Source organism: Tenrec ecaudatus, chromosome 2 (assembly GCF_050624435.1).
Source record: "Tenrec ecaudatus isolate mTenEca1 chromosome 2, mTenEca1.hap1, whole genome shotgun sequence".
Classification (NCBI taxonomy): Eukaryota; Metazoa; Chordata; class Mammalia; order Afrosoricida; family Tenrecidae; genus Tenrec; species Tenrec ecaudatus.
In genome coordinates, this window is record NC_134531.1 from 137,226,854 (window position 1) to 137,243,340 (window position 16,487).

At 45.0% G+C, this 16,487-nt stretch overlaps 1 protein-coding gene and 1 non-coding gene across 2 annotated transcripts in view; one reads left to right on the forward strand and one right to left on the reverse strand.

Moving 5' to 3' along the window:
• Positions 1 to 15,891, forward strand: part of SLC22A4 (solute carrier family 22 member 4) — a 56,791-nt gene extending 40,900 nt beyond the window's left edge. The window contains exons 8-10 of the mRNA XM_075541522.1: positions 5,660 to 5,842; positions 12,065 to 12,200; positions 13,549 to 15,891. Coding sequence (XP_075397637.1) covers positions 5,660 to 5,842; positions 12,065 to 12,200; positions 13,549 to 13,624 — 395 coding nt within the window. The 3' untranslated portion in view covers positions 13,625 to 15,891. The remainder of the gene's footprint in view (positions 1 to 5,659; positions 5,843 to 12,064; positions 12,201 to 13,548) is intronic.
• LOC142442198 (small nucleolar RNA SNORA42/SNORA80 family) lies at positions 4,510 to 4,639 on the reverse strand. The gene has a single exon (XR_012783426.1). It is a non-coding gene; the product is annotated as a small nucleolar RNA SNORA42/SNORA80 family (small nucleolar RNA).
• Positions 15,892 to 16,487: the final 596 nt, after the last annotated feature.

A 16,487-nucleotide genomic window follows, 5' to 3' on the forward strand; every position in this document is an offset into this window, starting at 1 on the left:
AGATGGTCGCTTGTTTACCTTCAAGCCTTTAAGACCCCAGACACTATCACTTTTTGCTTATGCACCCGTTTGTCCTTGGCGATCGTATCATGGAGGTGTGCACCCAATGATATGATTTTTTGTTCTTTGATGCCTGATAACTGATCCCTTCAGGACCACGTGATCACACAGGCTGGTGTGTCCTTCCATGTGGGCTTTGTTGCTTCTGAGCTAGATGGCTGCTTGTTTATCTTCAAGCCTTTAAGACCCCAGACACTATATCTTTTGATAGCCAGGCACCATCAGCTTTCTTCACCACATTTGCTTGTTCACCCGCCTTGACTTCAGTGGTTGTGTCGGGTAGCAGATTTTCTTAAAAGACCCACTTAGTCCTCACTCTTTGCTGTGTCGGCAGCCTTTGTATCACACACACACACACACACACATACACACACACACACTGAAACAACTCAGGGCATTGTCACAGAGTTGATTCTGACTCATCGCTCCCCTGTGGGACAGGGTAGACGTCATCCTGCGGGTTTCTGGGGCTGTACATCTTGACTGAGGCAGTAAGTCCCATCTCTCTGCCTCGGAGCAGTGAGTAATGTTGAGCCGCTGACCTCCCACCTTGTAACCCGCTATGCCGCTAGGGCTCCTGTGTTTCACCAACCGCTCACAACCTGATTAGACAAGTGAGAGTTGACAATGGAGCATTTCACACAGCTTTCCTCAATGAAAGGATCAGCCCTGGGGAAATCAACCTCACCCACTGAAGAGGAAGGGTCGCTCTCCAGCCAGCTCTGTGGCAGAAAGGCTGGATGACAACCTCAAACCTCTTTCTCAGAGGCACCTTTATGACTCCTGGATTCTCAGTACCTGCAAGCATTTTGTCTGAGCAACACATGCAAGTGTGAGCGTTGGTGGTCCCCGAGGGCTCCAGGGTAATCACCCATTGCCATGCCTTGGGCCAGTGGGCTACACCTGGGCCTGCACTCGGCAAGGTCAGCAGTCCTCTCTGGGGGTCGAAAGATGAGATGAGACTCTCTACTCCCAGGGGACCCTTCTATCCTGTCCTACAGGGTCATGATGAGTCAGAACCAGCTGACTGGCAGTGAGTTTAGTTTGGAGGTTTGGAATGGCGATGTTGGGTAAGGGCTGGACTGCTAGCATCAAGGATGGGAGAAAGCCGAGGCTGATCCCAGAAAGCTCCACCGCCTTGGGAACTATGGGGCTGCAGTGAATTGCAAGTGACTTGATGACAGTCGATTTTTAACCCATGAATATTTAGATATCACACAAATGGTGGTCAATACAGTGAAGCCCCGGGAGACAGGAAATTGCCTTTCCATCTTAGGTAAATTTGCCTTTAGTTTGCAACCATTGGACCAGCCCCTCCCGGCAAGTTCTTCATCACCGGCACCTTCACTTCTTGCATGCGTAGCTCTTTGAAAAAGTTGATCTTTTCCTTATCCTAAAACCCCCTTTTTGGGGTTGACTCCCCATGAACCACTGACCCTGCAGCACCAGGGCCTCCTTTGCTGTGCTAACGTCAGGCGAAATAAGAACCACCGGCATCTGCCTGACTGTCCTACAAATCGGACAAGACACGTTTAGGAATAAATCTCATTCGTAACCTGAGAACGGCCTTTGTATTCCTGACAGGTAGTCAGCCCAAACCAAACCTGCTGCCATCGAGTCCATGGCGACTCCTAACAACCCCCTGTGAATGTCCGAGACTGTAACTGTCTGCGGGAGTAGAAAGCCCAGCCGGTCTCATGAGGAGCCGCTGGTGGTTTCAAACTGATGACCATGTGAATCACAGCCCAATGAGGAACCATTACACCACCAGATAGTAAGATACAGAGAAATATATATTTCTTAATAAGAAAAATATAGAAAGGATTGGTTCTTCTCTTTTATTGTCCCCCCCCCCGCCCAAATTTTATTATGGTAAAATGCTCATGTATCTAACAGACACTTGCCATTTTAACCATTCAGAAAATTTACATTGTGGTTGTGTTAGTCTGGGTACTTTAGAGAAACAAATCCACAGAAACTCATGTATAAGAGAGAGTTTTATATAAACGTTAAGTACGCATCAAGAAAACATCCCAACCCAGTCTGACCAAGCTCACAAGTCCAACATTAACCCATTAACCCATATGTCCAAAACCAATTCACAAAGTCCTCCCCCATCTCACAAAATAGGCACAATGATGTCGACTGCAGGAGGAAAGCTGAGTCAGTGAATGTGTAATCATCTCAGCGCTGGCAGGGGTCTCCACATGGGTGCTCCAGCACCCAGGGCTTCATTGGGGTAGGTCCATGTGGCTTCTCCTCAGGGATGTCTTGCAGGAAGGGAGCCTTGCCAGCTGAAGCAGGAAACTGGCTAAGGCAGCTGCACCCTGGTCCGACCATCAAAAAGCAAGAGACCCGAGAACTAGAAAGGCGAGGCCCACTGAGCCATTTATCCCTCTGCCCTTCAATTAACCCCACATCTATTTATGGGCCAGGTTGGCACAATAAACTAACTACCTCAGTGGTAAATATGTATATAATAAAGCATTTTCCATTGGACAATTTTTGCATTCCATGGCATGAATTATGATCATCTTGTTATACAACCATCACCACTATCCATTTCTAAACTTTCTAACAAAAACTCAGTGCTCCCTAAGCAAGGACCCCTTCCTCCCTCCCTCCAACTGCACACTCTCCCTGCCTCCCTCCCTCCCTGACAAGCTTTTGCTTACTGTCGGTAGCTCAGAAAAGTGGGATCATAGATGTCCTTTGTACGTGACTTGCACATTGTACTTCACTTGCATAATGTTTTCGAGGTTCATCTCTATTGAAGCATCACACAGGGCTGTGTTTCTCTTTATGCCAGAGTAATATTCCACTGGGTGTATAGAATATATTTTGTTGATTGAGTCATCTTTTGATAGACAGTTGGGCTGTTTCTATGTTTGGTTTGTGAAAGATGCTGCGAAGAACCTTCAGGGCATACCTGGTAGAGGAGCCCTGTTGAAACGGTGATTATGCTTTGGGCTGTGATCCACAAGGTCTGCAGTTCGAAACCACCAGCTGCTCTGCTTGAAAAAGATTGACTTTTTACCCTTGTAAACAGTTACCATCTCGGAAACTCACATGGGCAGTTCTATACTCTGCCCAATAGGGTCACCGTGCATGGGCAGTGGGCTTGCTGTTTGGGTTTTTATGTAGCGGAAGAATTGCTAGATTATATGGCAATTGTATGTTTCATTTTGTGAAAAACCTCTAAACTATTTTCCACAATGTCTGTGCCATTTTATAGTATCAACAATGGATAAGGGTTCTAATTTCTCACAAACTTGCCAACATCTATTCTTTCCTTTAAAAAAACAAAGCATAACCATCTTTAGTGGAAACAAATGGCATCTCATTGTTGTGGTCCCCCCCCTTTTAAAATAAACCTTCCATTATGAATTAGGTGGGGGCTTATATTTCAAATAATCTATGTTCTCAACAGCTAAAAATACTTGTCAAGCTTCCCAATAGCTGGCCCTACCATGCCCTCGCTAACAACTAATTACCTATCTCTACGCATTTGCCGGTTCTCCACAGTTCATGGAAGTGGAATTGCGCCCTATTTGTCCTTTGATGTCTGACTTATCTCACTCGGCATGTTTCGCAGGCTCGTCTATATTGTAGCTTGCTGACAGGACTCTATTTTTCTTTAGGGTGGAGTAACACTCAATTGTATATATGTGCTGCATTTTTGTTATCCACTCATCTGTTGATGGACACTTGGCGTGTCACACCATTTGGCTTGTGTGGAGAATGCTGTGATGAACTTTGGCACACAAGAATCTGTTTGGGTCTCCACTTTTAGGGTGGGTTTGTGTGTGTGTGTGTGTGTGTGTGTGTGTGTGTGTGTGTGTCTACCTAGGCATGGTATTGCTGGCTCATATGGTCCTTTTCTTTGGAGATTAAACTTAACTACATTAAATGCTGACACCTTACTATGAAACCATTTTACCAAGTAAAAGAAAAACAGACAAAGGTCACTGAACACATAAGTAATCTAGAATAACAGTCGAGCAAAGGGCAAAGCGGTCCTTCACTCTCCATCCTTGTCTAGATCCAGACACGGGCATTTAAAGAGAAAGTGCTATCTTGGAAATAGTCTTGCCTTCATAAAAACATCCTCAGGCAAGTATAAAAGGATAAGGAAAGCAACTTACTGGTAGGACGTGATCAAGGGCAATATAACCAAGAGGAATTACTGAAACCCAAATGAAGCCTGAGCATGATAGTGGGACAAGAGGAAAGTAAAAGGAAATAGAGGAAAGAACTAGGAGGCAAAGGGCATTTATAGAGGTCTAGATACAGGCATGTACATATGTAAATAAATATATTTATATATGACGATGGGAAAATAGATCTATGTGCACATATTTATAGGTTTAGTATTAAGGTAGCAGATAGACATTGGGCCTCTACTCAAGTACTTCCTCAATGCAAGAACACTTTGTTATTTTTTTTCCCCACTGTGCAACCCGCTTCAATGCCTGAAGCCCATGGGGTAAAGCCAGGCAATGGTTCAGGGTTACAGTTTGCTTTGGCATGGGATACTGTGAATGACCCATGGGATTGGACCTGCCGTAAATGACTTTGTTCTAATAAACTGGCACTCTGTGATTCTGACCTTCCTGACACGATCACTGAAGACAAAGCAGGTGCATAAGCAAATGTGGTGAAGAAAGCTGATGGAGCCCAGCTCTCAAAAAATATAGCATCTGGAGTCTTAAAGGCTTAAAGGTAAGTAAACAAGCGGCCATCCAGCTCAGAAGCAACAAAGCCCACATGGAAGAAGCACATCAGCCTGTGTGATCATGAGGTGTTGAAGGGATCAGGTATCAGGCATCAAAGAATAAAATATCATATCATTGTGAATGAGGGGGAGTGCAGAGTGGGGACCCAAGACCCATCTGTACACAACAGGACATCCCCTTACAGAAGGGTCATGGGGATGAGACGAGCCAATCAGGGTGCACTGTAGCAACAATGAAACATACAACTTAAAAAAAAAGAAAGAAACACACAACTTTCCTCTAGTTCCTAAGTGCTTCTCCCCCACCCCCCAACTATCATGATCCTAGTTCTTCCATACAAATCTGGCTAGACAAGAGGATGTACACTGGTACAGACAGGAACTAGAAACACAGGGAATCCAGGGTGGATGATCCCTTTAGGACCAGTGGTGAGAGTGGCGATGCCAGGAGGGCGGAGAAGGGTGGGGTGAAAAGGAGGAACCGATTATAAGGATCTACATATAACTTCCTCCCTGGGGGACGGACAGCAGAAAAGTGGGTGAAAGGAGACATCAAACAGTGTAAGATATGACAAAATAATAATAATTTGTAAATTATTAGGGGTTCAGGAAAGAGGTGGGAATGGGGAGGGAGGGGGAAAATGAGGAGCTGATACCGAGGACTCAAGCAGAAAGCAAATGTTTTGAGAATGATGATGGCAACAAATGTACAAATGTGCTTGACACAATGGATGGATGTATGGATTGTGATAAGAGGTGTACGAGCCCCCTATAAAATGTTTCTTTTTTTTTAAAAAAAAACTAACTTATAAGAAAGTATAGCTCTTGAAATGCACCTCTGTTTACGCTCTGTCTCTTTTCCAGGTTACGCTGCTTGGTCCATTGGTCTGGTGATGCTGGGGAAATTCGGGATTACCTCGGCTTTCTCCATGCTCTATGTCTTCACGGCAGAGCTCTACCCCACCATGGTCAGGAACATGGCTGTGGGCATCACATCCATGGCCTCCCGAGTGGGCAGCATCATCGCCCCCTACTTCGTTTACCTTGGTGAGATCTGTCTTCCCTCTTGTTTCTTTCTCTAAAGTAGTTTGAAACATAAAAGCACCAGGCGTTCATTATGAAAAATTCAAACAGCACAGAAAGGCATCGAAAAAGTACAAAAGTTTCCATCTTGGAACAGAACAAATGCCCTGCCCTCTAGTCAATTTGGACTCTTAGCAAGCCTCTAGGACAGAGCAGAACAGCCCGGGGAGGTTCTGAGGCTGTAGATCTCTATGGGGCAGAGGGCCTCCCCTTTCGCCCATGGAGCAGCAGCTGGTGGTTTCAAACTGCCGAGGCAGCAGGTAGCAGTCCAGCTCATCACCCCTAAGGCCATCAGGGCTCTGAGCTTTCCACGTCTCTGTTCAGATCCAAGGCCAGCTGCCCAGCAGCAGCGCTTCATGCTGCCACCACTCGGAGCTAGGTCAAGTTCAAGGACACAGTCCTCCAGACTGCCAAGAAGGCCGAGATTCCTGATGGTAGCTACAAACTTAGGTGTCTCCATGATAGCTACACTTCAGGTCTTGCTCACAATAATTCAAGGCTTCCTGCTGCAAGTTCAGAGATCCTTACCATCACCAACACTGATGAAAACTGGTCTCTGACGTGCTCAAAGTCATCTTCCAGTTTCTTCTCTGTCCTCATCAGCAGAGCCAGGTCACGCCATCAGCCTTTACACACAGAGACTCTCAGACAGGAAAGTACCCGTGTGAACTTGCTGAATGATCTCTCACCGCAGGCACTAGACACTCCGTGATGCCCTTCAGGTACACCTCAGATACACTTCTGGTCTGGAGTCTTTGACAGAGATGTTTCCATTCCAAGGTTGACCTTTGTTTTGTTTTGGAAAGATTGTGTCTCAGGGACCGAGAACCAAATTCTTCGGCTAAAGTTAATACACTTCTCTGCCCTGTTCCCCAAGTCACAGTCCCCTGAGGTAACCAATAGTCACTGTTTGTGAGGAAGCCTCAGACATTATGTTTTGCACAACTCTGTGTGTGTGTGTATTATAGTTATATTACACTCAAGCAAAAGTATATGACTCACACTCTTTTGTAACTTTTTTGTTGCTTCTTTTGTTTGTGTCCCATGGTATCAGAACATATTTCCCAATTTTGTATATTTGGAGCTTCTGTCTTTTATATTAATAGCTCCTTGGTGTTCCGATAAACGTGTATGCATGATGTATTGCATCAGGGTCCCGTGGATGGGCATTTATGCCATCTCCAGGCTTTGGCTATTACAAATAATACTGCAGTGCACATTCTCCTACAGTGCTTGTGTGCAGGCATTTACCTATATCTTTTCTTTCTTTCTCACCCTTCTTTCTTTCTTCTTCTTTTTTTGTGGTCAGGGCACAACAAGGGCCTATCGTGCAGGCAACCTTCCTGAGAGACAACCTGTTGTGCAAAGGGAGCAAAACTAAAACCCTGGGCTCCTGAGCTTAGCTGATAGAGGGAGAGACCAGAGTGTTAAAGAAGGTGCTAAGATGGAGATTAACTCTCAGTGGGTATTGGGGTCACTACCCCTGTGGGATTCTCTGGACACGGGCAGTCTGCGAAGCGCTGGTTCATACGGCCTCTATTTAAAGTCAAAGCAGCTACATATCAACCGTGAATATTAGAGCTGCACGTCTAAAGACCTTGACTTGTGGAAACCTAGGGTCTGACTCTGCTTTGAGTCTGGCCTAAGTTCAGATGACACTGAAGTTCCTACTATTTCACTAGTATGTATCTCTGACAACTCCCAGGCGAGCCCAAGAGGGGGCCATTTTGTCCTGAGGGTTACACAAAGATCCAGGGGCATGTGCTTAATGATTTCCCCAAATAGCAGAGTGTTGCCTGATTTAAAAGTTGGCATCCTGGGGTCTATGACTAAGGACCGTATGGTCAGGAGTCACATCCTGACTACACTTCATAGCCAAGTGGTCAAGTCCCAGAAGCACTGTGATTGAGGTTTTAAAACCCTTTGAATTGTGAATTGGGTGAAGGTTTATGGAGTTCATCAGTTTTACATTCAATGACTCATGCACTTTCTGTTTCATCTGGTTCTCTACAATCCCTCCAATGTAACTGCCTACATCCTACTTCCTTCCTGGGTTCCTGAATTCATTCCTCCTGCTTTCCTAACCCTTCTCAACTCTGTCCTTGGGGAAACGCCACCTCCTTGATCCCAGGAGCCTTGGTGGCATAGTGGGTATAGGCTGCTAACCACAAGGTCAGCGGTTTGAAGCCACCAGCCATTCCATGGGAGAAAGACAGGGCTTTCTACTCCCGTAAAAAGTTACAGTCTCAGAATGCCACAGGGGCAGTTGTACTGTGCGATAGGATCGCTAGAAGTCAGCAAAGACTCAATGAGTTAAGTTTGAGTGTGATTCCAAACGGTCAATTGCTCTAAAGTGTGCACACACCAGTGTGTTATTCCCCGTACAGATCTGCCTGCTGTTTGGCTGAAAACTGAGCTGCAGGTGTGAGTTCAGGTGCAGATATGAATGGTGAACAAGGACCATAGTCTTGGGCTCTCTATCCAGCCAGCAAGCTTGGTTTCTTTTATTATTTTGAGTTCTGCTCCACATTTTCTCCCACTCTGTCCAAGACAGACCTTATAATGTGATCATTTTCAGAGCAGTTGGTAGTGGTAGCTGGGTACCACCTGGTTCTGTTTTCAAAGTTGTAGAAACTGATGATGTATGACCCATTAATCCATTGGACTAAATGTTTCTATGTGTCTTTGATTTCCATCACTCTTCTTTCCTCTGGCCAGGAAGAGACCAATAGTTGTACCTTAGATGGATGCTCGTGAGCTTTTGAGACCCCAGTCACTTATTCCAAAGCAAAATGTAGACAATATGGACTATGTTCTTCAACTCACCTTGGTGTCCCCCAAGACTATGGTTCCGAGCCTCCACCCTGACATTCATTCCCTAAGGTGCCTGGTTATGTCCAGGAAGGTTTAAACCTTTACTACTACCCCCATGGTTAATCTTCTCACCTGTCAGTTTGTCATGCTGTGGTGGCTTGTGAGCTGCTGGGCTGCTGGAAGCTATGTCACCAGTACTTCAGATACCAGCAGGCTCACCCAGAGTGAACGTTTCAGCCGAGCTTCTAGACCAAGACCAGAACACGAAGAAAGGCTAGGCTCTCCATTTCTGACGCCTTATGAACGGCAGCAGAACATTGTCCGGGACAATGCCAGGAGATGAGCTCTTCAGGTTGGAAGGCGCTCAAAATAAGACGAGAGAAGCGCTGCTTCTTCCGAGTAGAATGGACCTTACAGACGTAAGACCTTCATTTGCTGATGGGTCATGACTCAAAATGAGAAGAAACAGCTGTAAGAACCCTTTAATCGTGGGAACATGGAGCATGTGAAGTCCAAATTTAGGAAAATTGGGATTTGTAAAAAATCATATGGAATGCATAAAGATCGATGTCCTAGGTATTGGTGCTATGGACGGGTATTGGCCATTTTGAGTTCAGTAATCGCATGGTTTACTGTGCCAAGAATGACAATTTCAACGGGAATTTTCTTGAAGTGCAATGTTATCTGTGACAGGATAATATCTATCTGCCTTTAAGGAAGCCCAGTTAATGCAAATCTTATTCAAATGTATGCACCATCCACTAACGGCTGTGATGAATTGAAGACTTTTACCGCCTTCTTCCATCTGACTATGCTCAAACAGGTAATCGGGATGTGTGGATGATTATTGCTGGTTGGACTGTGGAAGCTGGAGATAAATGTGAAACACCAGTCCTTGGAAAGTGTGGCCTTTGTGAGACACAAGAAGCTGGAGATCATGTGATAGAATTTTCCAAGACCAACACCATCCTTATTGAAAACACCTTTTCTTCAACAACGTAAAGGACTACGGTACACATGTGGAATACAAAGGAATCAATTTGATGTGGGACTATGTCTCAATTTGATGTGGGAAGAGACGAGAGAACCTCAGTATCGTCAGCCAAACCAGGACCAGCTGCCAACTGTGGAACAGACCCATCCATGCTCATATGCTAGCTCATGTTGAAGGTGAAGCAAATGAAAACAAGTCCACAGAGCCAAATTGCAGCGTTGAAGATATCCCACCTGAATCCAGAGAACACTCAAAACCAGATTCGACTCATTGACCACTACTGACCGAAGACCCGGTGCGCTCTGGAATAACATCCGGAGCACCACACCGGATCAAAACAGAGGATCTGTGAAAAGACAAGAAACAAGGAAAAGGCCCATATGGGTGTCAGAAGAGACTCTCAAACTTCTGCTTGAATGCAGACGAGCTAAAGGAAATGGAAGAAATGATGAAGTAAAAGAGCAGAATGGAAAATGTCCAAGGGCAGCTCGAGAAGACACGTAGAGTATCTTAACAAAATTTACCAAGACCTGGAGTTTGACCACACAAAAGGAAGAACACATTCGGCATATTTCAAGCTGAAAGAACTGATGGCCCATTTCAAGACTCAAGGTGTAATTTTTTGCATATTGAAAGATTCAGGCAAAATTTTTAATGATACCAAAGTATGGAAACACGATGGAAGGAATTACACAGATTTATGTATCATAAAGAATTGGTGGACATTCAGCCGTTTTCCGCAGGTAAAATCTGATCAAGAACTAAGAACGTTGAAGGAAGAGGCCCAGGCTGCATGAAGACATTGCTACAAAACAAGGATCCATGAGCTGGTGGGATCCAGCTAAAATAGTTCAACCATGTCAAGAAATTTGGAAGACAGCTCCCTGTCCAGCCAACTGGAGGAGAGCCATATTTGTACACATTCCAAAGAAAGGTGACCCAACAGAATGCAGAAAATTATGAATTATTGTCAATATTACACGCAAGTAAAATTTTGCTGAAGATAATTCAACAACGATTGCCGTAGTCGATCAACAGGGAGCTACCAGAAATTCAAGGCAGATTCAGAAAAGGAAGTGGCATGAGGGATATCATTGTTAATGTCAAATGGGTCTTGGCTGAAAGCAGAGAATACCAGAAAGATGCTTACTTGTGCTTTATTGACTATGCAAAGACATCTGACTGTGTGGACCATAACAAACTATGGATAGCCTTGTGAGGAATGGGAATTCCAGAACACCTCATTGTGCTTATGCGGAATTTATACATGGACTAAGAGGCAACTGTGCAAAGAGAACCAGGGACTGCTGCATGGTTTAAAATTAAGAAAGGTCTCTGCATCCTTGTCTCTAAGGATTCTGGTTGTACTTCTTCAAAGACAGATTCCTTTGTTCTTGTGGTAGTCTGCTCCTGAGATGGTACATTATTATACAGGGTGATCTCACTTCCCCTTTGTTTTCCCCTATGCTTTCAAACATGCTCAGCTGGCCCACTGGTAGATCAGAAGAGATGAAATCCAAGGTAGAGCTTTCTACGCCATGATAGTTAATCCTGTTCGCTACACAGAGGTATCAGAGAAGCTTCAGGTTCAGAGTTTTAGTTTCTGGTTTGGGTCAGATTAACTTCATGGGTGTATTGCTCCTCCGTAATCCCTGTGTGCAGGTGGGAAGGAAGACGCGGTCTATCCTTCTCCCATTGCAGTCCCCCAGATAAAGTAGTGCTGGGGTGGTTCTTCTAATTACATCTAAAGCCAGACAAGTAAATGCTCTCTTCCTATATCAGTATTACTTGATTACATCTTAACTTGAAAAGGAAAACAAATCCGAGCACAGTGCTTTCATGGAATGTGTGCCCGACGTATATTGAATTCAACTGAATTGAAAACATAGCTTAGTTTAGCATTTTCTTTTAGAGGCTCCTGACTCTGTGAACCCCTAAAGCCCACTAGTGTCAAAAAATCAATAGCAAAGATCTTTTTTGTGACTAGCACCTGTCCTTACAACAACTTGGTCATCCTCTTTCCTGTTCCGATTCCCCACCCCACTCCCATCTCCAACGGCCCCCACCTTATGAGGGGAACTTGGGTAAGCAAAGGTTTCCATGGAAGGCGCATCTGTCACACATGATTAAGTATGGCTTACGGAGGGCCATCTGACAGGGCAGCACTTAAAATAATACAAAATCAAGCAGGTAAATGATTGTAGAAATGCAGTCGATGGCACTTGCCAAGAATTTTTGGTTACATTTTGCCTCCTGAAAATGTTCAGATTTAAAACTGTTCTCAAACACTACTTGAAACTTGATTCACAAGCGCTTCCTGGGGGTCTCCGTTTTGTGTTTATGCTCTAATTGATATTCTTACGCCCCATGCTTTACAGGTGCTTATAATAGAATTCTACCCTACATCCTCATGGGTAGTCTGACGATCCTGATCGGAATCCTGACCCTGTTCTTCCCGGAGAGCTTTGGTACGCCTCTCCCAGAGACCTTTGAGCAGATGCAGAAAGTGAAAGGGTAAGTGGAGCTTGAAAACAGTTGATACCAAGATGGCCCAGAAAAGAGTAAAGGCAGGAGAAGAGCGAAGGAGAGTCGCCGAAAAGAGAGTATCGAGTCAAAACCGACTCCTCCCAGAAACAGAGCACATTGTAACTGCGCGTCATGACAACGCTCTTGTGGTGGGACAGTGTGGAAGAGTTCAGAAATAAACCCAAGAGATGTGGACGTTCGCAGATGATGAGAATGGCAATTCGGAATCGGTGAGGGAAAAAGCAATTTATTCAATGAAGGCGTTAGAACATCCCACTGTCCACCTTGGGAGAGAGGGGGAAAAGTTAAATTCGACCTCAAAGTACGTTAGATCAATTACAAAGAGATGTTAAAATAGGCCCCCCCAAATAAAATCATAGATGTACCAGAAGAAAATAAAATGTTTTTTTATAATCTCAAAGATGACTTTCCTGGGCATAAAAGAACAAACACAGAACAGAAAAGGAGATGTGTCTGATAGTATAATTTAAAAATTTTTTTGGTATCATAAAAATGAAACCATAAATAAAGACAAAAGTCAACAAGCCGAGGGAAGTATTTGCAACTTGAGGTAGCAAACTTAGGGCTAATCATATTCAAGCTCAATGAGAAGAAGACAGCACTAAGTGGGAGAAAATGCCAAAGACGGGCAGCGTAGTGGAGAATACATGGAAGTGGCCAATGGGCATCTCAAAAGGGAGGGAAACACAAACTTGCCTACTCGATGGAAAAGCAAAGCCGTTGTTGAAGTTTCATTGATTTATTTAGGCCTATGAGGTTGGTAAATCTTTAAAAGGTTAGTGGGTTTGGTAGAACTTTGGTTTCTAGAGTGAGACCGCCTCTTGTCAAAGCCCCTAGCCCACTGTGGAGACTTGGAAAAATTACTTAAATGGGTCTAAACCTGAATGTTCCCTTGCTGCATGCGGCTGTCTCATGGGACTGTTGCGAGTTTCCACGTATAGTGCAGGATAAGGAACCCAATTTTGATCAGTTGTTTTCTTTCAATTTTATGATGGCTTCATTATCAACCTCGATTTGCTAAGAATGCCAGGCTTATCTTTCCATCCTTTCTCCTGGGAAAATGTAAAAGGTCTCATTTATGTTTCGTTTATAAAATGGACCCAAAGTTCAGAAACAGAAAGTGTCCGTGCGTGGCATTATCCTTGAATTCCCTTTTCCCACAAACCTTTTGAAGCGTCCATGTAGTTGTGCTAGACTCCGGAGGTTCTTGCTAGAACTAGGGTCGCTGCTTGTCCATCGACCGGCGAGACGTTGCTCAGGGTCAGCTTGGCATTTTGAGAACGCCTGTTTTCTGTAGCAGGTCTTTTATTTTCAGGTTCAGATCCAGGAACCAAACACGAGAGCCCACCGAGAGAGACGAAAACCCCAAGGTTCTGATTACTGCATTCTGATACGATGTGGACCCCGCCTGGTGAACTGGCAAAGAGACTGCCAAGAAAGGAACGTTCTGCTGAAACGGAAGCGTGGTCGTGACGAGCACTAACAGGTCCTTACGACTGAGACGCGCGTGTTATGTTGGAAACGCGAGGCCGCCATTCCTGATCATTCTCTTACTTTTAAAAAGCAACCATTTCTAGAGGATGGGAACCATTCCTTCACGAATTTGACAGAATGGATGGAAAGCCTCTTATTTATTATCTTATTTTTTTTGAAATGCCTTAGTCAAGAACTGGTTTAAAAAAATCCATATAAAGATGAGCACTTGTTTCCAAACACAAATACTATTTAAATAATGTTATTGCAGTAATGCAGCTATTAGGTGACCGAAGTGTGTACCCGTGTGTTTGTGGCAGTGAAGCAGCATCTTCAAAAGTGTGATTGCTTTTGAAGGGTAGGCTTACGAACTACCAAAGGCAAATGTTTATACTCACTGTTCCTACAAAGAAAGCTTTATACACTCCTTTGAGAGGGATTGATGGCTTGTATTCAAACCGTGTTTTCCACGTGACGTGCAGCAAGAGATCAAGTTACGGGGCCCACGGGGCCCAGCAGCCTTCATGGGGACAGGAAGGCTACAATTTCAGCAGCTGTCCCTCAGAGCCATCGAGTGGCCCACGTTCTCCCTTTCACAAGACTGGCCTAAGAAAATATTTTGCTGGTAAATGGAGAATCAGGAGAACCACACCAACCAGTTGGATTAAGGGAGAGATAGTTTGTGTGCCCCGTAGCCAAGAGGGGCAGCACCGAGGAAGAAGACAGACACCGCCAAACATCTGGAAAGCCTGCTAAAGCACGGGCTTTGCCACGAATATATACCTTTCTAAGCACAGTAGTCACCTGCCGCCTCTCCCGCCGCCAGGTGTGCACCAGACCCACAAACGAGCAGTGTCGAAGGTCTGTTATCCGGGTGGGATAACAGACGAGGGGGCTCCAGAAATGTTCATGGACAAATGGACTTTTTCCAGGCATCTTCTCAAGGATCCTGATATCACCATAAGCACAGACTCTATCAGCGGTCCCCCTCACCAGGTGAGCTGACAGCAAGCAGGGTATGCTCCTGGAGCCTGGGCGCGGCTGGGGTCACGGCCAGGGGCTTCCCTGAGAGCAGCAGTGTAACCAGCTACAGACCCCTTCACCCACCAGCGCTTTAGGCCACTGGGAGAAATAGGCAGTCACTGGGCGGTGGCATTGTCTTAATGCTGCCAGGTGGCACCATCGCCTAAAACGAATGATCTTCCAAAGCAAATTTCCTGGTGTCGCATCTCGATGGACTGTCCTCATCCATCCACGGCCCTTCTATTGAACATTTCCAATGACCTCAGAGTACTTTTCTCAGTATTGTTCCATTTCTAGCACATGTTTTCCTATCTGAAGCACTGACAGATGTGCGGATCCTAGTTTGTGATTACAACTGTACAATCCACTAGAGTATCGCAGGATCGTTTCTACATTCGCATTGAAGAGGAAAGTGCGTAGCCTCAGAATCTTCCTCGCCGGCCCCCCTCCCCCCAACTGAAGCCCATCTGCATCTCCTGCACTGCCCACCCCTTTCCCACCCCACCTGACACAGGTCGTGCTGCCTCCAAGGCCCTTTGCTTGAAGCTCCCACCAGCAGCGACCTGACCGTTCATGACACAGAGTTCCTGTGGTACTTGTCACTCGCACTCTGTAGCATACGTTCCTAAATTTATTTGTGGGGCCCACTGCCTTCTTTTCAGAATAAATAAATAAATAAACCGCAGTGCCATTAAAAACGCGTGTACTGTATGTAGCCCGTAATCCAGGAAAAAGTAGGGATCTGCTTTTGCAGCCCTCTTGGATCGGTCCATCCAAACCCAGGGCTCCGTATCACCCTCTTTGGGAAGCACGGCTCTAAGGAAAAGGCTCTGGAGGCCAGGGACCTCCATGTGGTTTTCCGTGGGCTCCTCCTGCCATCCTCCGACCACCACTCCCCCTCCCGCCAGGGCTGCAGAGCATAGTGCTTAGTTTTGAATAACGGACATTTGTTTGATAAATGTTTATTTTAATTAAAATATCTGGTGACTATGAGTTGGAATCGATGCAAAAGCAGTGAGCTTTTTGTCACGTTAGCTTGGCGAGAACATCGTTTAAGACAGAAATTTGATGGATGCCTAAATATTAAATGCTCTTGAACCCTTTTCTAAATCTTGAATGTAAAGGTGTGTTATATAACTTTTGGGGGTGGGACGCTATTTGTATGGATGCTTTATCATCTGTAATAATAAAAGATGGCTCTTTAAAATCATTTCATGAGAAGGTGTCGAGCACGCAAGCGACGATGCATGTGGTAGATCAAAGACCAAGTAGATCAACACACGCCAAAACAGTACTTGATTAGACTGAACATACATTCCTGTAAGGCTCTTAAAATTAGATCTGAAAAGGAAATTTCCTGAACGTATGGATAACATTTCACTCTATGTACGTGAGAGTAGAACACTAGAGGCCGTCTAATTCATAGAAATTGTACATATATGTGATTGATGTAAACGTGTTTACCAGTTTAAAAACGACATTTGGCGGCTGTGCTCCAGTAACTACCTAATATAATACAGTAGGTTTTACATTAAATTTGCCCAAAGAATTTCATCTTTGCCTTGAGTTTCCGAGACATCTCTTCTTTAAAAAATCTGACAACTTGAATGCCTTCACTGAGGCCTGCAGGCAGATTGGGTGAGGTGACTCTAGGGTAGGGGGCTGGCTAGATCAGAAAGACCCACCTGATGACCACCTGGCCTCCGGAAAGAGGGGCTGGAGTTTGCGCTGTGCAAGGTGCCGGAACTAAGCCTGTTG